This window comes from Apodemus sylvaticus, chromosome 1 (genome assembly GCF_947179515.1).
Source record: "Apodemus sylvaticus chromosome 1, mApoSyl1.1, whole genome shotgun sequence".
NCBI lineage: Eukaryota > Metazoa > Chordata > Mammalia > Rodentia > Muridae > Apodemus > Apodemus sylvaticus.
Genome location: NC_067472.1, coordinates 52,935,303 through 52,958,483, shown reverse-complemented (window position 1 = coordinate 52,958,483; position 23,181 = coordinate 52,935,303). Strand labels below are relative to the sequence as shown.

At 55.0% G+C, this 23,181-nt stretch overlaps 1 protein-coding gene across 4 annotated transcripts in view; it reads left to right on the top strand.

Moving 5' to 3' along the window:
* Syt7 (synaptotagmin 7) overlaps positions 1-23,181 on the top strand; it is a 63,001-nt gene that overhangs the window by 24,208 nt on the left and 15,612 nt on the right. The window contains exons 3-8 of one of the 4 annotated variants that reach the window (XM_052190153.1): positions 3,748-3,827; positions 7,735-7,866; positions 8,770-8,997; positions 12,281-12,649; positions 16,257-16,379; positions 21,431-21,566. In XM_052190153.1, coding sequence (XP_052046113.1) covers positions 3,748-3,827; positions 7,735-7,866; positions 8,770-8,997; positions 12,281-12,649; positions 16,257-16,379; positions 21,431-21,566 — 1,068 coding nt within the window. The remainder of the gene's footprint in view (positions 1-3,747; positions 3,828-7,734; positions 7,867-8,769; positions 8,998-12,280; positions 12,650-16,256; positions 16,380-21,430; positions 21,567-23,181) is intronic. The other 3 variants (XM_052190130.1, XM_052190138.1, XM_052190145.1) reach the window with 3 other exon arrangements.

The window sequence follows — 23,181 nt, the reverse complement described above, 5'->3', positions numbered from 1 at the left end:
AAAGGCACTGCCCGCCCCTCCCCACCCCCAGCCGCCTGCACATCCATCCTGATTCTCTTGGTTTGTACAAGCACAAACGGCTTCTTTTCATTTTTAACGAGGGCTGGGGAATTAACGAGCGGGATTAGGCTATCAATAAGTAAGGAGACTGTCAGGAGGGACATTCATCACCCGAGGGCGCCGGGAGGGAGAGCTGTGAGCCACTGGTTCCACCCAAACTCTGCAGTTAGGAAAGCCATGCGGCTCCGCAGGTCCCCTTGTGGGAGGGGAGAGGGAGCTTCAGTCTGAGTCCTACCTCCCACCCTGCCCTGAAGCACAGTAGGACTTGTGAGGGATACAGGGAACAATCGCGATAGAGGCCCTGAGATGTCCCAGGTTCAGGAAGGAATCAGACACCCAATCCCTTATGCCCACCCCGTCCTCCAGCTCAGAGTGAGATGATTGGGGGCAGCATCCACGGAGGAACCCTAAGGACCGACTGAAAGCTGAATCATAGGCCCTGTGGGTAGGGACCCCATTGCCCCCCACTCATGTAGGAAGTGAAGGTGGTGGATACCTTTGGGGAAGGGTTCGAGGTCGACTGAGGAAGCCATGGGGAGAACCTAAGAAGTGGATAACCCAGCATGGTTCCTTCAAGAGGGCAAATTCATTTACTGGATGGGCCTCTCCATTCTGGGGCAGCTCCCACCCCTGGGGAAGAGCCACCGGCTCAGCTCCCTGTATGAGTGTGACCTGGCCCCTGCTGTGGACTGGTGTGTAAGCTAACTGCCCTCCACTGTCCCTTGATCTACTGCCTCAAAATTCCAAGTCAGAAGCTAGAGGGAGTTGGGCTTTGTGCCCTGAGTAGCAGTGTCCTCTGAGACCATGGAGTGGCTGCTGTGCACACACTGCAGCCTGGTGAGTGCCTTGTTGCCTTGTTGGAGGACCAGTTAGACCTCGTGTTGGAAGGCAGAGGAAGATGAGTGAGTGAGTGTGTGTGTGTGTGTGTGTGTGTGTGTGTGTGTAGGGGATGCATATCATTTTATCAGATCCTTGTGAAACTGAGGCCTGTCCCATGTCCTAGACCCCTTGCATAAGTACTGTGCCAGTCTGAGTGTGTGTTTGTGTAAGCGTGTGAAGGCACTCTTTCCAAGCCCAGAATACAAATGGCCTCATCCACCACCACTCATCTTCAATAGGAATAGAGTATGAGACAGAGTGGGTGGGGACGTCTAGCACCCAGTGCCTTGGGCACCTGAGAGGTTCTGAACCAGCATCCTCTCTGGCCCAAACACAGTGCATCCTCCAGCCAGGAACCTTCCTAGGGCTCTAGACCACAGTCTCTCTGGACTTGCTTTTCATAGACCATTTCTCAGTGCCCACCCTCTGCCCCAGAAATGCCACCCCAAACTCCTGGCACCATGATCCCTGATGACTGGACCCTTTTTACCCAGGCAATTTCCTTGGTCTTTAGAAAGAACATTAAAATGCTACCTTGCAGATAGCAGCTGGGCCTTCCTGTCCCCTCAGCAACGGTGACACAATACCTTGACAGCCCAGATTCTATTTCCAAACATTAATAACATCCTTAATCTCTAGCTGGCTTTCCCCAGATCATCCCGGCAAGCTCCCTCCATCACAAGCAGGCTAACGCCATTGGGCCCCTAGTATCTCTGGGACCTCAGGTTTTTCTATGATTTGGGTTGTCCTATGAAATTCTCCCTGTCCCAGCCCAGTCCTACCTTGCCTGCGTCCTGTCCCATATAGCAAGCACGCTGGCTCCTGCTACACAGTTAATCACTGCAGTCGGCAGGAAAGGTTCTCTGAGCTGCAGAATCTCTCCCAAATGTCTCAAACCATCAAGACCACCAACCCCAGCCCTGCCTGGTCTTGAGGAAGGGGCAGCCGGGCATCCTTGGAAGAGGGTGCTAGCCAAGACTAGCCAATACCTAAAAGAGGAGGAGAAGGCAGAGGGATTTCCAAAGTTCCCCTCAGAAAGGCCCAGCCTCATACTGCCCAGATTCTGGGGAAGAGCATGACTCCAGTTCCTACCTGAGGTCCTTCCAAAAATAGCCCTTGGTGGCCATGGCATGGCCCAGCCCCTGATGGTCCCAGTCAGTATTGGGAATTGTGAAAGAAAGGTGAGGGAGGGCTCTGTGAGCCTGGAGAGTCCAGCATCTCTGTATTTGAATTTGAAGATTTGAGCTCAGGGAAATAACTTGAGGCCCAAAGCCATTGCTGGGGAAACAAGAGGTTGGTGCTGCAAGTTAGTGCTGCAAACTACCTGTAGATGCCAGCTGCCACTCTAGGTGCTAGAGAGTGAACAGCCGTGCCTTTGTGGGGTTTTGTGCCAGCGTATAAGATCTAACACAAATAAACAAAGAGAAAGAGATGCTGTCAGGCACCAGGAGCCTCTTCTCCAGTGGACCTACCTGGTGACATCAAACCATTTCAGGAGGGAGTAAAGAGAGGTGGGAGGAGGGGAGGACTTGGCCAGAGTGACATGTGGCACTGTGGACCTGCTAGGGCTAAATCAAGGTGCCCTGAGATACAGAGGTGTTGCAGGTAAAATGGAGAGAGGGCTCTGCACTCTACACATTCCTGGGAGCTTTGCTCGCAGCTTTCCCTAGATTTCTGTGACCACACAGCTGCCAGGGGCCTGTGGGAACACGGCCGTGGCAGCTCTTTTTCTGTTTTTGGAAAGATGGAATAATTGACTGTTATGGCTGCAGTGTTAGTGCACGTGAGGAAATGCTGAAGCACACACGTGCGTGCTTACATACATGTGTGTCTGGATGTCTGTTTCTGTCTGTTCCCACTCTACTAGGACAGGGCCAGTTAATGCCTAATGGTAAAGGGGGCTTGCAGGGCAGACCTGGCTCCTGTCCAGCCTGCATCCTCGACCCGCCCTGCACCATCCTGGGGCCTGGCTCAGACCCGAGGCCCATGGGGTGCTCCTGAGGACGCTTGGTAGCAGCCAGGAATGTTAATGGGGCTGGGCTCTGCATGAGCTAAATTTAGAAACCCAAGCCGAGAAGGTGAATGGTGCTCACCTTCCCAGCAGCAGACCTGGTCATTGCTTTTCTCCCTTGCACTGGTAGACCAGGATGCCCACCCCTGCCCTGCTTCTTTCCTGCCCACACTGGGCTAAGCAACTCAGGGTTTTCCAGGGGCCAGGCTACCTTGGAACCCCTTGGAACTCAGAAACCCCTGAGCTCAAATCTCTGTCTCTTCACAAAATTATCTCTTACAGAAGCCCTGTCCCTGCCTCTTAGCCCCAGGGCATGAGGACCCTTGGAAGCCCCCAGGCAGTGACCAACAACCCTGGCAGGCCCAGGCACATGGCCTGCTCCCCACCCCCACCACTCACGTCATCGGCCACTGACAACCTTGCCCTGCAGGATGCCGCCCCCACCATCTGGGGGTGGTGACGTGGACATTGTGACGTGGCCAGGCGCCTGAGAGCCGTCTGTCCACGGCAGAGGGAACTGTGTTTCTGGGAGCTGGGCCAGAGGCCCAGGAGACAAGCAGGCAGGCCTGATACCTGAGGGTCAGGCATGAAGGATTGCTTGTGGGCAAAGACAGATCCTAGAGCACACATGGGGCCCAGCCATGAGGCATCCCACAATGACCACCACCCCTCGTCCTGCCTGCGGGCTTTGTTGATACCTAGTCTATCTCCTTACTTCTGGATCTTCTGTTCTGGGGAAATGGGGACCTTCCATTTCTCCCCCACACCAAAGAGTAACCCTGATACTGTCTCTGCAGGGCAAACGCTACAAGAATTCCTTGGAGACGGTGGGCACGCCAGACTCAGGGCGTGGGCGCGGTGAGAAGAAAGCCATCAAGTAGGTGCCAGGTTGCCAGTTTTGGGGGGTACACAGATAGCCCAAATGTGAGACGCCCTTCTCCCTGTCCTCAGACCTGGCCACACGCATATCTAGTGCTGTCTTTACTCCCTGAGGCCGAGGCCATGGCCATGGCCACCCCTTTGGTCTCAGAACCCCGGATGACCCCAGGGGCCCCCCTTTTCTGCTTATGCTCCAGACCCTGAGACTTTGGAGAGACTCTGCAGCCTCATTAAGGCCCTCTAACCCAGCTCTGTACATGTCATACTGATTCTTCCATCTAATCTTAAAGTCACATACACTGTCCCACCCACTCTGGCAGGCCCCAGGACCCTCCAGGCTCCTCCCCAAGATGCTACTTATGGTGTCGGAACCCCCTCTTCATAGACTGGGTTCCTTTGCTCACGCTTCACTCATGTTCCCAGGGCCACTTGGGAAGGGTGGGAGACAAACCGTGAGGACCCCAGCCAGCCTCAGTGCTGAGGTCCAGGGAATCTGACCCACAGGGAGGGGCTCTGCCTTCCTATTGCGTGGTGTCCCCTTTAAGGCCTATGGATTGTACCTGGCCTAGGGTTCTCTACTGAGACCTAAGAGCCTAGTCCATAGACCAAGACCACCTTGGCCAGCTCTCTGCTGAGAGTCACTAGGGGACAATAGAGTCCCTGCCTACCTAGACTCAGGCTCTGAGAATGGAGCTTTCTCCCCTTGCTCTCCATGGAGACCAGGTCTTCACAGGGAGTTCTGCCCTGCCCATCGTCCACTCTAAACTGGATGGGATCAAGCCTGCTGGCCAAGGGGCTTTGCCTGGAAGCTGAGCCCCCAGCTCTACCCATCCCTCACCCCTGTCAACTCAAGACCCCATACTTTCACTGCCCCTTCCCCTGCACCCCTGCACACCCTTGCACTCCCGCATCTCTCATTCTTCCCCTTGCCCCCCTATCCATCCCTGAGGGATCCCTCTCTGCCCCTCCTCTGTTTTCATCTTTTACTCTGACCCTGTTTGGAACTTTCATAGGATTCGTGGGGTGGTTGTCTGAGGTGGGGGGGGGGTGAATAGCAGGGTGAGCCAACTGAGGACTTGGGTGGGTGGAAGGCTCAGAAGGAGACCACAGGGAGTCTTTGAAGCTGAGTTTGGTTGCACACTCTTCAAAGACAGAAGCCGGTGGGACTCAGGGGCTGTTTGCAGAACCCAGAAACTCAGAAAGCTCTGAGCTTTCTGAAGGTGGGGGTTGAGGGGGATCACGTGAGGGGGAGCAGGAGGCCACCTTCAGTCTGGGCTATTTGAAGCTCGGGTGAGGACGGATGAACATAATCTTCCTAGACAGGGCACTCAGGACAAGGCAGACATTCTAGAAAAGGTTTTCTAGCTGGACGGTGGTGGCTCATGCCTGTAATCCCAGCACTCTGGGAGACAGAGGCAGGCGGATATCTGAGTTCGAGGCCAACCTGGTCTACAGAGTGAGTTCCAGGACAGCCAGGGCTACACAGAGAAACTCTGTCTTGAAAAAAACCAAATCCAAAAAAAAAAAAAAAAAAGGTTTTCTAGCCAGCAAGGGAAAGAAGGGCATCAAAGCAGGAAGCAGGCTACAGCCAGGGCCCAAAAGGATTCTCTCTATGGCACAGTGAGGGCACAGTGCCCCTCTGACACCCTGTAGGCCCATTGTCCACAGCCTGAGCCTGCTTCCACCTGACGGGCTGCCCCTGAGCATAGAAGCCACTACTCGTGTGTTCTTGCATTCCCCATCCTGGGCAACTTATATACCGCACAACTCCCCACTGGCTTAGGACTTCCTCCAAAGGAAGCTGTTGTCAAGGGCTCTGGAACACTGCATTATTCAGCAGTGCTCTCCCAGACTGTGTTCCTTGGGGCACTCGTGCCTCTGAAATGATGAACACATCCAGCCAACCCAGTCGGGGAAACACTGCACACACCACCTCGCTTTGGGTGGTACCAGTGGCCACTGACACATTTAAGACTCTGATAGTTCTTCAGCAAAGGAACCAGCCTTCACAACTTCCTTTTACGAGAGATCTTCTCTTTACAACACCATAGTAGAAATCCAAGTGGCCTCAGAACTCAGATGGGGACAGTCGGGGATGATGCTGAGTGGATCTTCTCCTCTAGGGCCTAGATTGGATGGAGACCTGGAGGGCGCAGGAAAGGGAAGATTGCCAGCCTGCTTCCTTCCTTTAATGCCTCGTGCAGGGGCTCCCCATCCAAACAAGGTCTTGCTAGGGAGTGGAGTCAAAAGAGTATCTCTGATGGGCATGAGGTCTTTTGTAGCGAGAGCATTTTTCCACTGGAGACTATCCTTCCCCCCGCCCCTTCCCACTGCTCCCCCTGATTCTGTGAGCTGGCTCAGGACCTGGGCATGAACTTTGTGCTGAGACTCCCCTGTGAGACATTTCCAAAGTGTATCTAGACAGTGACAATCACCTGGGCAAGTCAAGGCCACCATCTCCTCTGGGCCTGTGGTAGTAACCTAGCTTTGTAGCTCATTTTCTTCCCCATTCCTGTGCCTCAGATGTAGCATCAAAGCCAAGATGTAACATGAGAAGCAGCTCCCCTGAGAACAATTGATTCTTAGGGGAGAATGCCCCCATGTTGCCAGGCCCCTAGCAGAAGAATTTCACCTTGCCTGAGCAGGGGCACAGGCGGGGCTTCTTCCCTAGGCTCCTGTTCCAACAGCGTGCCTGTCCCCTTGCATGGCTCCCTTCTAGAAGGTGGCCTGGGAGCTACCTTTCTCCCTCAGTGAGCAGTCAGTGCTCTTAACTGCTGAGCCATCTCCCCAACTCTTCCTCAGTGCCCAACCCTGTCACTTTGGGAGCCCAGGAAATTAACAAGCTGTCTGCAGTTTCTGGACATCCAGGCCATGTCCGGCAGAAGCCCAGGATTCTGCCACCTACCCTATATCCCTACACAGATATTCCTCCATCCTATATGTTCTCAGCATGTCAGCTGAGAAGGACAAGTCACCCAGAGGAGGGGTGCTGGACTAGGGTAAGGATCCCTTAAAACCCAGCAGCTCCATTTTAGAAAGGGACAGAGCACAAACTTCCCAGCAGGCCAGGCCAAGTGTAGACTGTGGACCCAAGGCTGGGCAGGTCCCATTGGCTTCACTAACAAAAGAGCCAGTTCCTTTTACCCGGGCCCCAGGACAAAGGGTCTTAATGACCCTTGATGACTCCCCCTCTGAGGCCAGGCTACCTCCTTCATGTGGAAGTCTCACTCACTGTTTCAGTCACCTTATTTGTCTCAAGTGGAGCCTTCTGCTCAGCCAGTCTCATGGAAGCCCTGCATCCCAGCCTTGCCAGAAGTAGAAGGAGGCCCATGGACATGTTAGGCCACTGGAGAGAATACGGAAGAGGGAGAAGAGCCAGTTGTCTTTGATGGGAAATTAAGGCCAGAGAGAGGCAGGGCAGCTACCAGCAGGACTTGCCTTGTTTCCAGCACCTTCTAACGTTTAATTAGCACCTTCCCTGTCTCCCAGCATTCCCTTTGCCATCCAGGCCTTGTCTCCCACCTGCACCTCCAACCTGACCCCCGACCTTTCTCATGGTCTTTCTCTCTCCCACCAGCTTCCTAGGCACGAGACTCTCCTGTCCGCCCGCCTGCCCGCCCGCAGCTTGTCTCCTTCCTGTGCAGCCGCTCTGGCCAGCCTTCCAGTGCATGTGTGTTTGTATGAGTGTGTGTGCCTACCCAGATATGCGAGTGGCAAGGATGCCCAGCCCAGGCTACGATGCCCATCTGCCTTCCTGCCTTTCTTCCTCTGCAGGAGCAGACCCTCGATGCCCCACCCTCTGTGTGCCCCCAGGGGCCCCACGTCCCTTCTGCCCCCGCAGGACTTGCAGTTCTGGTCTCTTCTTGTATCTCCCTGTTTTCTCCCCTCTCTCTCTGCCCCTCCAGCGACCTAGACAGAGACTTTTGGAATAACAATGAAAGCACAGTGCAGCAGAAATGGAGTTCCTATCCTCCCAAGGAGTTTATTCTAAACATTTCACCCTACGCCCCTTATGGCGACCCTCGACTGTCCCTCAAGTGAGTGACTTTACCTGGTTTGATCATATGTACTGAGTATCCGCGCACGCCCCGCCCTTCCCTTCTCCCGCCCTCTCTCACTTCCTCTCCTGCTCATCTCCTTCCACTTTCCCCTCCCTCCATTCATCCCATGGGCAGGCTGGCCATGGAGACGAGCAACCCCTCCTGCCCCTTCGCCTTCCTGTCCCTTGCCGCCTGTCACCTCTCCCAGGGCCAGCCATGCAGGAGAGCCCCCTCCGCAGCCACACCTGGTCCCTAACCACGCCCCCTGGCTCCCCACCCGTGCAGTCAGGATGGGGTTGCCCGTTTTGGTCCCTCCCTCTCGGTTGTGGCTCGCTTTTTCCTCCCCCCCCCCCCCCCGCTGTGTGCTGCGGCCGTGGCTGCTGGTGGTCGGTGGTCGGTGGTCGGTGGTTCGTGGCGGTGGTGGCGGTGATGGTGGTGGTGGTGGTGATGAACTCTGACTAACACGGCTTTCTCTCTCTCCCTGCCTGGGGGCCTCCTGGCCTGGACAGCCCGCTCTTCCTCCGTCGTTAACCCTTCGTTGTCCTGTGGGATAGAGTTGGAGGTGGCTGCCCTCCCCCAACCCCCACCGCTCCTGCCCTAGGCGGTGGGGAGGGGCCCCCTCCATTGTCGTGGTGCGTTGTTCTCTGACCCCAGCCCGCCCGGTCCCCTCTCTCCTCTACAGGCTCCACTGTTAACTCATTTGCAGTGCTGATGTCTCTCTTTCTCTCTGTCTGTCTCTTGTCCGTCTGTTTCTCTCCTCTCTCACTGTCTCTTTCTTCCTTTTATCTGTCGATGTTTTTCCTCTTCTCCCCTACCCCACCCCCATGTGTGGCCTGCCCTCTCTCCCCCACCGCCACCCCCGGTGCTCCTCTGGCCTGGCTGCCTCCTGCTGGCCTCCAGTGGCACACTCCTGTCAGGCGCCAAAGTGGCCACTGCGGCGGCGGGGCTGGCGGTGGAGCGAGAAGGCCGGCTCGGGGAGAAGCCGGCGCCGGTGCCACCACCCGGAGAGGACGCCTTGAGAAGCGGCGGGGCTGCCCCCAGCGAGCCGGGCAGCAGTGGCAAGGCGGGGAGAGGCCGCTGGCGGATGGTGCAGAGCCACCTGGCCGCAGGGAAGCTCAACTTGTCCAAGTGAGTGATGGCACCCCATGGCTGCCAGAGCCGTGAGCTCAGGCCTGCCCCACCAGGGTGGACAGCGGGACCCCTGGCATGCCCGCTGCTGCCCCCAGAGGTGCCGTCCTCGGCCCCTGGTTCATTCCATTGTCCTCGCCATCAGGCACAACCAACCCAGCCACATGCTCTCGCATTCAGGCCTCTGGCAGCTTCCCATTAATGTCTTCCTTTGCCAGTGACCAGGTCATTCCATTCTCTGTCCCCAGAGCAGCTTCGCTCTGGTCCTTGGGCCATCCCATCCTCTTTGACTGGCCACCCCATCTCAGCCATCAGGTCATCCCTCTGGGCAGCCCTTGGTTGTCCCACCAGGGGACCATCCCATTCCTATATTTACCCATCTCTCCCTATATTTACACACTCATTAGCCAGTGGGCCTTTCCTCTTCTGGGCAGCTGATGGCTCTAGACCCAGCCTCGAGCCAGTCCATTTTGAATGACGTCATCTGCTTGTCCCAGCCTTGCTTGTTCCATGACACCATCTACCATAGGGTTGCATCTACGAGCAGCCAACACACTGCCACAAATGTTCATCTCATCGCAGCCATCCCCACTGGCTGGTCCTGTCTTGGTCAGTGAGCTGTCCCACTGTTGGGAGTTCCTGAGGGTTGAGGTTATTGAGCCCCAGCAAGCAACTCCTTTCAAATGTCAGAGGGTGGTCAGAGAGCTGGTTCTTTTTAAGGGCTAGTAAGCTTACCAAGCTGTCATTCTTGGACAATGGACTGTTAACACAAGCATGATCTGTCATCCCACTAAGGATATCTTATTCTCCTCTTGACTTTCCAGAACTTCTGGTCTCCCACAGTAAAGTCCTTATAAGGCCCAGATTCTCTGAACCATGAGCACCCCACAAATTTGAACGTGGGTTCTACTTTGAACTGTTGATACTTTCATTCTTGGGCAGTGAAATAGCCTCCCCCTTAGATGGCCAACAGCCTTGACACCTTCTTAGTGTTGGGCTACCTAGCTCAATTTAAGACCCTCCTGGTTCTCTTCAGAAGATACCCCCTCCCCAATGGAGACCACAGAGGGCTACCAGGCTGAGGTCTCATTTGCTCATTGACTCAAGTGGACACAAGTCCACTTCTTCCTGATACGTGGTCTCAGGAACGTCCCTAAAAATGGATGCCTCGCGTCCCATCAAAGATCCAAGGCCCCCTCCCCAGGCTGCCCCAGCTAGACCCCAGGCTGCCCCAGCCAGTCTCTAGGTTGACTGGGCTTCTGTGGCATTTGCTCACTGGCTTCAGGCCTGGAGAATCCAGTTTTAGTTTCCTGTGACTGAAAGACTGTAAATTGGACTAATTTTGGATGTGATAGGAAACTGAAATGAGGTCGGCAAGGAGGCAGAGAAGACGGTGTGCACCCCTCCCCCAGCTGGCCTGCCTCCCATTGAGCTGTGGGCCTACCAAGGCTGGCCAGACCTAGGCCTGCCCTGGGGAGAGCCCTGATTCCCAGCCCAAGTCAGGCCAGGCTGCCGCCTGCCTAGAACTCCCCAGCTACAGCCACGTTTTGCTTTCTTCTTTCATTCTGTCCTATCTATCTATCTATCTATCTATCTATCTATCTATCTATCTATCTATCTATCTCTCTCTCTCTTTCTCTGCCCATCCCACAGGGGCCACCTAACTGTTGTCTTTTGGTTCCCAGAATAGATTTAGAGGGCGAGCATGGCTGAGGTCTGGCTGCTGTGGTGAACGTGGCTTCCAGGGCCCTGGGGCCTCCTACTACTCCCAGGATATACTTGGCCATCCCATGGCCCTACAGCAGGGGTGAAGCAACTCACTCAGCAAAGGGCCAAGTGACATCTAGGAAATATTTAGGCTTTGTAAGCCTAGCCATATCTTTCACATTTCTCAGCCTTGCCATTATAGCAGAAAAGCAGCCTCAGATGGAATTTAAACAAATGCTAGTGGCAGGGTTCCAATAAAGCTTTATTTATAAAAGCAGGCAGTGGGCCAAATTTAGCTTATAGGTCATAGTTCACTATATCCTGCTCCAGACAGCTAGACTGGAAAGGATAAGGAGATTGGAACTTCAGACCTAGGGAGAAGAGACTTACTCAAAGTTGTTCGACACAGTGTCTACTTTGATTCCCTGGTACTTGACAGCTTGCTCTAGTCCTGTCTTGATTGTTGCCAACCAGAGTTAATTTCTGGTCAGAGCACAGAACAGGCAGAAGCACAAAAGCTTAGAGAGAAACACAAACTCCTGTCCCCAAGCCCTGGCATGGGAGCAGTTAGTGGTATAACCCTGATCTCAACTCTGAACAAGGGCACTAAGGGGCTGTTTGATGCTCAGAGAAACTAAGGCCTGAAGAAGTGTAAAACCTTATCTAAAGTTGTCCTGTTAGCAATGACAGAGGTGAGCCTTGAACCTAGGTCTCTCTGGCTCTATATTGCCTATCACCAGCCGGGACCTGTTCTCCTGTTGTTGCCCTGCTTCGCCCAACATGTTTAGAGATGCTGCTGGGCCAGTGCTCAGACATTCTCTTTTATGTAAAAGGCAGGGGAGCTACTGTCAGAATTAAAGCCAGGCCAGTGACTCCTGGGACTCCCCCACTCCTGTCTGCTCTTTCTTTAGTCCTCACTTCTAAGTGACAATCATTCCCTAGGTACCAGGGCAGGAATTCCTAGGAGGAAGTCAGAGATCTGCCCCAGAACTGAACTCCAAGGCTGCTCTGGCCACAGGGTAGGCGTCTGTATATGAGTCTGCCTTTTCTTTTCTTCCTACAAAGTGTGAGAAATGGCTGCCCTGCCTCCCTAGCCATTATTAGGCCAACTCTGTGCTGGCCTGGATTTCTGTCTCCAAAAGGCAGTAGTACCTAGAACACAGAGGCAGATGTTCCTAGTGTCCCCCTAGTGAGATGGCAGAGGTGTGGCAGCAGCTCCTTGTCCCTCCCATTCCAAGATGACAGGCAGTTATAGGGCCCTGGGGGCCTGCCTTCGCCGCAGTTGCCACAGCTTCTGCAGCCCACTCAGACCGGCAGAGAGGTCGGCCCAGACAGAGGTACTGGGGAACCAGCAAGCTAGGTCCAGAGGTGGGTGGGCGGAGCCAGCCTGGGAACCTCAGGGTGGGTGAGGTGTGGCAGCGACCGCAGCAGTGACAACTCCGATGGAGGCCTGGCGAGGTCCAGCCGAGCGTGCCCTGCACTGGGGCCTCCCAGCTCTGGCCCTCGGCTTCTTTCTCTTCCACTGTGATCCCTTCACCTGCTTCTCCTTTCTCTCCTCTCCTCCACCTGCCCCAAGTTTCGAGGACTCCACCCTGTCCACGGCCACTACCCTTGAGTCTATCCCCAGCTCCGCGGGAGAGCCGAAATGCCAGCGACCCCGCACACTGATGCGGCAGCAGAGCCTGCAGCAGCCGCTGAGCCAGAACCAGCGGGGCCGGCAGCCCAGTCAGCCCACCACCAGCCAGAGTCTGGGCCAGCTGCAGGCCCACGCGGCCTCAGCACCGGGCTCCAACCCCCGGGCCTATGGTCGGGGTCAGGCTCGGCAGGGCACCTCGGCCGGCTCCAAGTACCGGGCAGCTGGGGGCCGCAGCCGCTCCAACCCAGGCAGCTGGGACCACGTGGTGGGGCAGATTCGAAACCGAGGCTTGGACATGAAATCCTTCCTGTAAGTCCTCCCCTTGAGTGGGCCAGCTCCCCACCTCCCCTACCCAGCCTCTTACCCCCGATCCCCCAAGTCTCTTGGGAGCAGTTGGAGCAGGATACTCTTGTTCCTCTGTGTCCTTGACAGTGTGTCTGTCAAGTTTAAGGGTCCCCCTCCTCAGCCTTTTGTGTCTTATATCTGGAGCCCCACAGTGAAAGGATTTGTATCAGAGTCCCTAGAACTCTGAGGACCCTAAAACTCCCTCATTGCCTCTGAGACTTGAGAAGAGAATTGAATCTCTCTCTCTCTCTCTCTCTCTCTCTCTCTCTCTCTCTCTCACACACACACACACACACACACACACAAAGTTGAGTGAGAACACTAAGTTAGATGTTCTGGAGGTCCCTGAGATCCTCCCCACCCCCACCCCTATCCCCCCATTAGTCCCCAGCTGCTCTTGTCACTGTGCCAGCCTTGCCTCACTCTGCCCTTCCCTCCTCCTCTCCCTAACCCATCCCTGTCACTGAATCTCCAGAGCCCTGCAGTCCTCCCTCCAGTTCCCCTCCTCTCTGTAACCAGACCCTGCTGCCCTTTCTTCCCCATGTATCCTCCCTGTCCATCCATCCCTGACCTCAACCCTATCATAGTGACCCTTCTCCCCGCCCCGCCAGGACAAACTCGAGCCACGCCCCCAAAGCTGCGGAGGATGGTATTTTTCCCAAGGACCCAGCTTGGTGAAGCAGCGCTATGCTAGCCAGACACTGACCTTAGCTGCTTCCCTGGCCCTTGCCCCACCACGCCAACCCTCACAGGGACAGTCATTCTAGGGGCTGAGAGGTGCGGGCCTGTGAGCCTTGCTCCGGCTTTGAGATCAGAATTGTCACCCAGGTCTTCCCTGAGACGCGTATTTCTCAGGTGTGGGGGCAGCACCATAAGTCTGGGAGGAAGAGAAGTCCAGGGCTGGGGCGGAGCTCACTGGGATGACATAAGGCATCCAGAAGGCCAGCAAGTTTCTCAAAGCGTGTTTGATTGCCATCTGAAAGTGCAGACAGAGCTTCCTGCTCAGACAAGCCATAACTCAGAAAGGCCCTCCAACAGAAGCAGCTGCACACAACTGGCTGCAAGACGCCTCTGCTATGGCCCGTCAGCCATTCTAGCCACGGCTGCCCCTGGGAAATCGGGGAAGCCTGTCCAACTGCCTTCAGGGAAGGCAGTCAAGTGCTGCTATACCAGAGAAGACATCCAGCAAGGCCTCCTGTCTTGGCAGTGGATTGTTCTGAAATGAGTGCTTTGGCCACGGAGTAGGAGGTCCAGGGATCTGCTTCCACTATGGCGGGAACAGAATGAACGGTCGGCTGGGCCCTACCTGACCCTAGGCTGGAATATGCCCACGTCTTCCTTTTCTTCCTGTAGTTGCTTAGGCCAGGGCCTGTGCCTAAGCTCCTCCCGTGACAGATGCCAGCGTCACATGCCCATGTTCCAGCACCCACAGCAGCTCTCCTACCCCTTACCTGCTGGCCACCTTCAAGCTCAGTGTATCATCTACTTTCCCTCCCAGAAAGCGATCGCATGCTCTGCCTGTGAAGGCCAGATACTCTAGGCTTTGCAAGACGCACTCAGTCTCTACCACACAAGGTTTCTTCCCCCCGCCCCTTAATATTATTAGATTATAGAAACCATTATCAGCTTGTGGACTGTACAGAACCATCAACAGGCTGAGTTGTGCCAACCCCTGCCCTGCAGTTCAGCTGCTGAGGTCCCAGAATCTACTTGAGAGGGCCATCCTCTCTGCACCCAGGGCCTCACCCAGGCCCGTCAGGAACTTGCTTTCCCTTCGCGTAGAGGGTGCATCTTTCCTATTTGATAGTTATAACCCCATCCAAGCAGACCAGTGTGTCTCCCCCAAGTCCAGCTCTGCCCCCATCCTTTCCTCGTAGCCTGTTCAGCTGCAGAGAATGACCATCTGGGTATTTATGCAGAGGAGCAGCTCAGTTTTTAAAGAAGACCAAAAGCAGTATCTGAAAAATGCATTAACTTGGGGGGGAAAAAAAACACATGTTTTCAGTGAGTTCACCTTCCCCCAGCTCAACTAGCTCCTGGACAGCCAAATGGAATTTTACCAACTTAGACATTAGCAATAGGCCAGAGCAAAAGAAGCCAGGTTCCGGCCTAAGGGAACGGGAGTGTCGAGCCCCAAAAGTCCAATGCCAGAACATGTCAGCTTGCTGTGGCTGTGCCCAAGACAAAGACTAAGAAGAAGAAGGACACTCTGCACTTACGTTTCACTCTCCCTCAGACCCCAGTAGCAAATGTCTCCCATTCTTCACAACTCTCATTGTCCCTCAGCCCAGATGCTATGTCTGGCCTGAGTTCCCATTTTGACAGTCTCTCTGGGGACTAATCACAGAAGCCCTTACTTTCCATCAGTGGCTGATGTGATAGATTCCTGCCCCAGGATCCACCCCCTTCTGGAACATTCTGTCAGTCTCCCTGTCTTATCCTTGGCCCTTCTTGAGGCATGTTTTCATGCATGCTCTGTCTGAGAATCCTTCAACTCTTTGTTCTGACGGGCTCCACAGAGGTTCTCGTGAGCTCTACAAAGCAAACTCAAAACCTCTGATGGCTTTGATGTAGAGCAGCCATCAGAATTTGTCTTTCCTTCCAGGAAGTGCCCATGACACTAGCAAAGCCCCACACAGTTGTCCCATGGTTTTCTAAGGAGGGCTCCACACATGTGGATGCTGTACACACATCCTCTCCAATCAGACTCATCCTGTTGGTACCTGCCCGCCATGCTGTTTTGGCCAACCTCCCTCAGAAGAGTGTCTCACTGCAGGCACAGGCTCCCTGCAGCCCTGCCAAAGCTTCTCCAGACCTTGCCAAGTTCCTGTACGTTCTCTCCACGTTTGTTTCCTGATGCCTTCTGAACTGCTTCTGCAAAGAAAGACCTCCACCGAACAGGTCCTAGAGGCCTCTTATTCTCTGAATCTCTGGGAAGGTGGACAAGAGAGAGGTCTCACTATGCCTGTGATCTCGGACAGATTTGGGATTCTCCTATGATGGGTTGTATATCTAGAAGAAGCCGCATAGCTGGCTTCAAGGACATCTGGTTGAGCATGACCCAGAGATATGTGAAGGGCATCCCCGAGCACAGTGTATAATGCCCATTGAATGCCAGGTTTTTCTATAGTGCTTCCCCTGTGTCCCCAGCCTCCCTTCAGAAGCCCTGTACAAGATATTTAAAAGTGCCTCCTCCCAGGGAAGAGATAATCATGACTTTAGCTGGAGATGTCATGTCCTAGGACCTCTGCTCCAATCTCCAGCCTGTGTGTTCCCTGGGGACTATCCCAGATACCTAAGTCCTCTCCTCAAGCCTGTGCCTAGCCCCTGTCCCATGTTACCCCAAAGACTCCAGCCCTTGGCCCAAGGCCAGCTGGACCCTCTCCCTCCTCCCCCCTCGGTTCTCCACCTATTTACAGTTCTGAAGAGTGGTTTCTTTTCTCCAGGGCCAGTTTCTTACGCTTTTTCTCTTCTCTCTCTTTGTTTCTGTCTCCCTCCTCCCCTCACCCCTGTTCCTGTCCATGGGGCCGCCTCCTTTCACCCCGGCTGGTGGGCTGCCCATCCTGGGCAGGGAAGGCCGGATGGTGGTGCTATCCCTGGTATTAGGGCTTTCGGAACAGGATGACTTTGCCAATATCCCTGACCTGCAAAACCCAGGAACCCAGCAGAACCAGAACGCTCAGGGGGACAAGAGGTACGAGCACGGGCGAGGCCTGCGGCAGCGGCGGCAGCGGCAGAGAAGGAGGCACGGAGAGGCCACCCGCCTCAGCCGGCCCCGACTGCTGGACGAGGTGGTGGTGTCTTCAGCAGATGCTGGAGTAGGAGAAGTCCTCCAGTTGGTGTTCTGTCCCCTGACCACTTCAGTGGTGTCCCGTGGGTCTGTGAAGGGACCATCCTGGGACCATTCTGGATCAAGCCTGCTCCCCAGCATGCTTGTCCTGGCCTGGAGCAAGCCCAGCCTCCTGGGCTCATCCCCCTGCTTGCCTCCCTCGGCTGCCTCTCCATCTTTCATCTCTGCCCCCGTTCCCAACCCAGAAATCCCCGTTTCTCTGGTGGTTGGTGAGTGGGGTGGATGTTGGGGAATGGCTAAGCCTGTTCTGCCTCATCCCCACCATCTCAACCTCCCCTGGCCTGCAGGGCCTGTTGTGCCACTCAGCCATGGAAGAAGAGCCCTTGACGACGGGGAGGGTCTGGGGTGAGGAGCCATGGGAGAGGCCTGGTGACCAGAAGGAACCAGAAGGTGGCCCCTAAGCATAGCCTCCAGAAAGGGGATGGGGGGGCCAACTGTTCCCAGCAAGGTCAAGGTCTGGCTCTGCCAGCCTCCTTGGCCCCATTGCCTTCCTCAGGGCCTAGCGAAGACCAACAGTAGCCAGGTGGCTACAGCACAGGTTGGACCTCCTAGCCTTCTCCACCCAGAATTCTGGGAAGCAGCTCCTGCTGTTCCCTGTGTTTGAGGAGTGGGTGAGCAGTGCTCATAGGTAAAGGGAGGGTTGAAGGTTGCAGGGTTTATTAGCACTCCCAAAGGTCCTTGCCTGTTTGTTCCCTTGACTTGGCCTTAGGCTGGGTTCACATCTACTTGTGCTCCATTCTGCTTTCCATGAGATCAAAGACAGGGCATGTGGGCCAGCATTGGTTTAGCCAGAGCCTCACTCCATGACCTCAGACAAGTGAGAGACCCTGTCTAGGCCTCTGCATCTGCCTCTGTCAAATGAAGCATTGAGCAGGGTGACCTCTGAGGAACACACACTGCCTCTAATGAGGAAATGGGCCCTAGGGCTGGGACAGTTGTCAGATCCTGTGAGCTGGGCAGAGATCAGGTCTAGACTGGTAACCCTGGTGCTCATTAAAGGCCTTTAGGGACAGGAAGAGACTGCCCCAGGCTGCTGCTAGGGGCCTGTATCTTAGGAGAGATATGCTGTATTTGACAGCTGTCTGGCTATCTCACAGTGGCTTCTGGAAACCAGCCCTCTCTTTCCTTCCAACCCTGAATCCACATTGCATGTCTAGTGGGTCAGAAGCCCCTACAGAGGAGGAGGGGAGAACCCATTTCTTCACTTGGTGCCATGGCTGGTATCAGCCTCGAGCCCATGTACATGAAGAAGGGGTTGGGGGAGGAGCAGAGACTGCCACCCCCAACCCAGCTGGGTCTGAGAGAAGCCACAGGGTCTCAAAGATGGACTCCAAGCAGGCCAGAGGGCCACAAGGAAAGGGGGTTGGGACCAGAGACAAGAGGATGCAGGGGGCCTGGAGCCCTCTGAAAGGTTGCGAAGAACCCAAGCCCTTTGCCAGGGAGGGTTGGGGGGAAGGTGTGAAGCGTGAGGGAGCAGATGCAGGCTGGAAACGAGATTTCACATCACCCATGTGTTAATTAACCGACTCCATTCTCACCCAACAGCCTATTTATACTTCCTTGCCACTCAGGTCTCCATATTTTAGTACACTCATCCCTTCTGATCATGACATCAGCTTGTCCTCTGCCTGCCTGGGAAAGGTGGGTATGGAGGTGGAGGCTTTGGGCCCTCACCACCACCTGGCCCCACTTTCCGAGTGGACACACGCCATTCCCACCCGCTCATTCCCTTCCATATTTGAAACTCATTTTTCATAGCTCTCGGGGTGTCTCCGAGTGGGTAGCTTCAAGGGTTACACTCAACTGATCCTTCCCTAGTAAGTTCCTATCCCATAGCTTAGCATAGGCGCCCCCACCCAGCTGTCATAGCTTTGGGGTCCACCCTTTGACTTTCGGGCATAGCCACACACTAGCTCCTCTGTCCCGTCCTCTAAAGCATGCCCTCTCCACCCTGCTGACCCCTCGACCAGGTAGGTGTCTTGGCTGCTGTTGGGGGAAACACTCAGCCCCCTTGGTCTGTTAAGTGACAGGCTCGTGTGAGAGAGCTCTGTGGGGAGAAGCCACTTCAGGGTCCAGACAGAAAGGATGGGTCTCTAACAAGCTCCAGGGGATGTGAGGGACAGTCTGCCTCCAACCCACCCAACATTTCTTGGTGCCCTGAGGGCTCCCTTCTAGAATCCCCCAAGCCCTGGGCCTCAACATCTACCTCAAGGTGCTCTTAGGTGTAGATGGGGGCTGGGGGACGGAGCCTCCACCCTTGCTGTCTGTCCCACTCATCTCCACACCACCCACTGCGTCATCCTTCCAGCATTTCACCTTTGCTCCTTGGGATCCAAATGGTTTCCACCGTGGCCCTACCCCCACCCCGAGTGGGAGGCAGAGCGGACCAGGCCACCCCCATTGCTCTCCTCTGAAGCCACCATGTTTCTTCTGCCTCTGTGTGTCCCCCGCCTCCTCTCTGCCTCTCCTGTCGGCCGCCTCCGCTCCTCCTTGTCCCCTTGTCCACCCAGCAGCCTTCTCCACACGTCTGACTAACCTTTCTTAGCCTCTCCCCTCTCTCTGTCTCTCTTCTCTCTATCTCCTTCCTTCATCTGCTCCTCACAGGGGTGTCCCTGGGCCAGTGACCAGCCCCTCGGCTCTCCCTCTGCTGATCCCCATGCCTATCTCTCTGTCCTGTGACCTCCGACAGCTTCAGGGGTGCTGACCATCTTTTCCCAGGCTGCTTTGCAGCTATGCTGATGCTGTGGTGTGGCCAAAATAACTCCGACTTTCTCATACCTTCAGTAGTCAATCTCACGCTCTCTCCTCTCCTGCTCTATTTTTAACCTGACTTTACCTCTCCAGCTATTTTCAGTCTCCTCTTCCTCCCTGTTCCTGTCTGTGTGAGCACGTGTCTCTCTCTGTGTGTGTGTGTGTGTGTGTGTGTGTGTGTGTGTGGTTGTAGAGTGGGGGGAGCTTGTGTGTACCTGCTACTCTGTGCACTGGTGTGTCTGCACCTCTAGGGTGCTCAGGGAGAGGGCAGGCAGGTGGCTGGACGTGTTGTGCTGTGTTACAGACTAAGGCCAGGGTCCCACGGCAGGTGTATGGTGCACCTGATGGCCTGCTGTCCCTGCCTTTCCTGCTTTTGTTTTGTTCCAATTCACACGCACACTTTCGCATGGCTGGGTCTCCCCCTTTGGGGATCTAAGTATGCCCTCAGCTGTGTGTGTTACCACAGAGGTGCTGGCTGCCCTGCCCATTGCCTGTGCTGTCTTCTCCCTGTCGCTCTAGATATCTGTTGGGCTTGTGTGAATTTTTATGTGTATGTCTGTGTGTCTGTGTGTGCATGCCCTGCTGTCGGATCCTGGTGTCTTCCCCCAGGGCCTGGCATATTCTGAGCATGTCTGTATCTGCCTGCTGTGGCCGCCCGTGTACTTCAAGCTGGTCTGTGCCAGGGGATGTGGCTTGTATCCAGCCTGCGTCGCTCTGTGCTCTCAACGCTGTTTAATTTTAGCCTGCCCCAAGCCCTCCACCATCTCTTCCTCACTGCCTGACCCCACCTTTTCCTCCTCATGAGACATTCCAGCCTGGTCCCTGGGCAGGGTCTTAGTTGCCCCTTCCTAAGTCCCAGCGGAATAGGGCCCGGGCTAAACACCTGGCTGTTAAACCAGAGATCCCAGCCCCACCCCCACCCCCCGGACCGGCATGGCATCGGGTATGGACACGGTTGCCTGCTAGGTGGCAGCCTGCCTTTCTCTAACTCTGGGTGAGAGTCTTATCAAATGTGTCATCTGAGTGGGGAATGGGGCGGGGACAAGGGCACATGGGTAGGACGCGTGGGGTTATCGCTTGCCCTAAACAGCTATTAAAGCTGAGTGGGCACTTTTTGTGCTGTGTTAGAAGTAGAACATAGGGTCTTGATTAATGTTGGATAAGCAAGCACTTTATCACAGAGCTACATCTTCAGCTGGTAAGAGAGCTTATATTAAATCAGATTAAAACGTTAATGCTCAGGGCTGGGGAGGGGGGATGGCTCAGTCAGTAAAAGACTTGCCACACAGGCACAAGGACCTGAACTTCTAGAGCCCATGTAAAAGGAAAAGCTGTGCACGGCGGATTTGTAAACCCTATGCTGGGGAGCTGAAGTCAGGCAGGTTCTTGCGACCCACCAGCTAGCCAAACTTTGCAAGTGGAGCTGTATCAAAACCAATACAGATAACACCTGAGGGATGGTAATCAGGGCCTTCACATGCATATACGCATACAAGCATGTGCACAGTATTTCACTCTGGCCACATGCAAATGTAATATAGAGACTCCAAGCACACGGCTAGGACTGTGTGAGACAGCTCAAGAACACTTTATCACAGCAGAGAGACACTGACAGACAGAGCCATGGGGACAGTGGTCCCAGCCTCACCTTGGCTATAGGGTGAAGAACACCTTGGCTCTGTTGAGGCCAAGCAAACACAGGTGGGGCTCTGGGAGAGAGACTGTGGAGTGTTTGTAGAGGGTAATGACGTGGAAAGACACCTGGACAGGCCATCTAGCTCCTCCCCTTTCCAGACTGGATGGAACAGGTCTCTGCAGAGCCTGGGAGCTCAGAGAATAGCAACGTAAGCCAGAGAGCTGGGGGGCTGGGGAGTAATAGGAAGCATGAAGGCTCCCTCCAAACAAGCCCCACAAGGCAGCTCAGCCAGTCACCTGAGGCAGAGGCTCAGGGATGAGCCCTGAGTGTGGGTCTCCAGGGAAAACCAGAGTTTCTGTGAACAAGGCTTTGACTCCTGCTGGCTCACAGAAGTGAAAAGGGCTGACTTCTCAGAGAAGATCCTGTGGCTACCCAGGCCCATGGAGTCCAGCCCAGCCCTCCCTGAAGCCCATGTTCACTGGAACTCCCTCCCTCCCCCTACCTCCAGGTTGCCTGCCGGAGGGAAGGCTGTGAATACAGCCCCAGTGCCCGGCCAGACGCCACACGATGAGTCTGACCGCAGAACGGAGCCCCGGTCCTCTGTCTCGGACCTCGTCAACTCCCTCACCAGCGAGATGCTCATGGTGAGAAGGGTTGGGGACGGGCTGTGGGAGGACCAGAAGTAGGCAGCCCAGTCAAGACTTAGGTACTCGGTCCCAGCACGATGGCTTTACTGACTGAAAAGGGCCTGCTCCCCTCAACCCCCATCTTTCATCAAAATGCTGTTCCATGCCTCAGTTTCCTCATTTGTCTTCCTTTGATCCTTTTCTATTTTTTTAAAGATTTATTTATTTATTATATGTAAGTACACTGTAGCTGTCTTCAGACACACCAGAGGAGGGCATCAGATCTCATTAAGGATGGTTGTGGGCCACCATGTGGTTGCTGGGATTTGAACTCAGGACTTTTGGAAGAGCAGTCAGTGCTCTTAACTGCTGAGCCATCTCTCCAGTCCCCTTTGATCCTTTTCTGAGCTGGGAAAAAAGCCTAAGAAATCCTATTCATACAAGATGTTTTTAATGTTCTGGGATGAGAAGCTGTGGGGCAGTGGCCTCGAGGCAGATGCCTCTTCCCTAAAATAGCATTCTCTTGAGCAGAGATGGGAAGAAGGAGGAGATCCCAGGGGTGACCCCGATTGCTGACTGGCCTATGATCCTAGTCTAGGCTGCAGTTCCCATGACACCTCCTGGTGGCTTCAATGTGTCACAGCTACTTGTTCTTTCCAAAGGCCCAAGGACAGGCATGGCAAGTTGGCAGACAAGAACCAGTTAAGGATCTGGTAGGCCAGGCATTCCTGGAAGGCTTGAGAGGGTTATGGCGGGACCCAGCACCTTCTCTTTCCACTGGACACAACAGGGCTCAGATCATTTCCTCGGCTCCCATACTGAAAAGGCAGAGTCCCACAGTTTCCGGGGGCTGCCAAGTCTGCCCTGTCTCAAGTAACAATATGCACACAGAGTCACAAGGGTTCGGGGTAAGGAGCCATGTTTCCAGGCATCAGGCCTGAGGTGGAGCGTGGGCTGCATTTCCCTTGGCCCGGACTCCTGTGTAGGTTGCTCTGTGCAGCCCACTGCCATGGACCACCCTGTCGCGTTGCATTGCCCCTTAATTGGTGCTATTTCCCAGTAGTCAAGTTCCCAGAAGGGACAGCCCTTTCCCAGCCAGCTGGCCAGCCCCTTACTGTCCTGAGGGAGAGGCTGGCAGACTCAAGCAGCGGAAGGAAGTACAGGCCCATCTCCCTCTCATGGGCTCCACAGATGCCCGGGGGTGGAAAGGCAAGTCTAATTACCCAGCCCTCTGCCAGTGCCAGGTCACTGATATTAACAGTGACAGTAAAGATAAGCAGGCCAGAGGATGACCTGTGACCTCACTCTGGGGCTGTCCAGACCCCAGGCTGCTGATGCAGAGGGCCAGGAGTCAGATACCTAGAGTTGGACAGAACCAACCTCTCTGGGGAATGTGGGGCCTGGCACAAGCTGGCTTGATGTCCTTTAAGGCTTACTGCTGAGGCAGGGGAGGAGAAACTTGGGCAGCCTAGTTGCCATGGCAATGGCTTGTTTACTAGGGCTCAAAGCTGGGCTTGAGAAAGCACGTGGGTGCTTAGCTTCTGCCCCTTTAGAGGTGAAGTCTGCCTGGACCCACCAGGTTTCCCCCATGAGATGGAGCAAACTTAGGTGGGCTGAGGGCACCCACACCTAC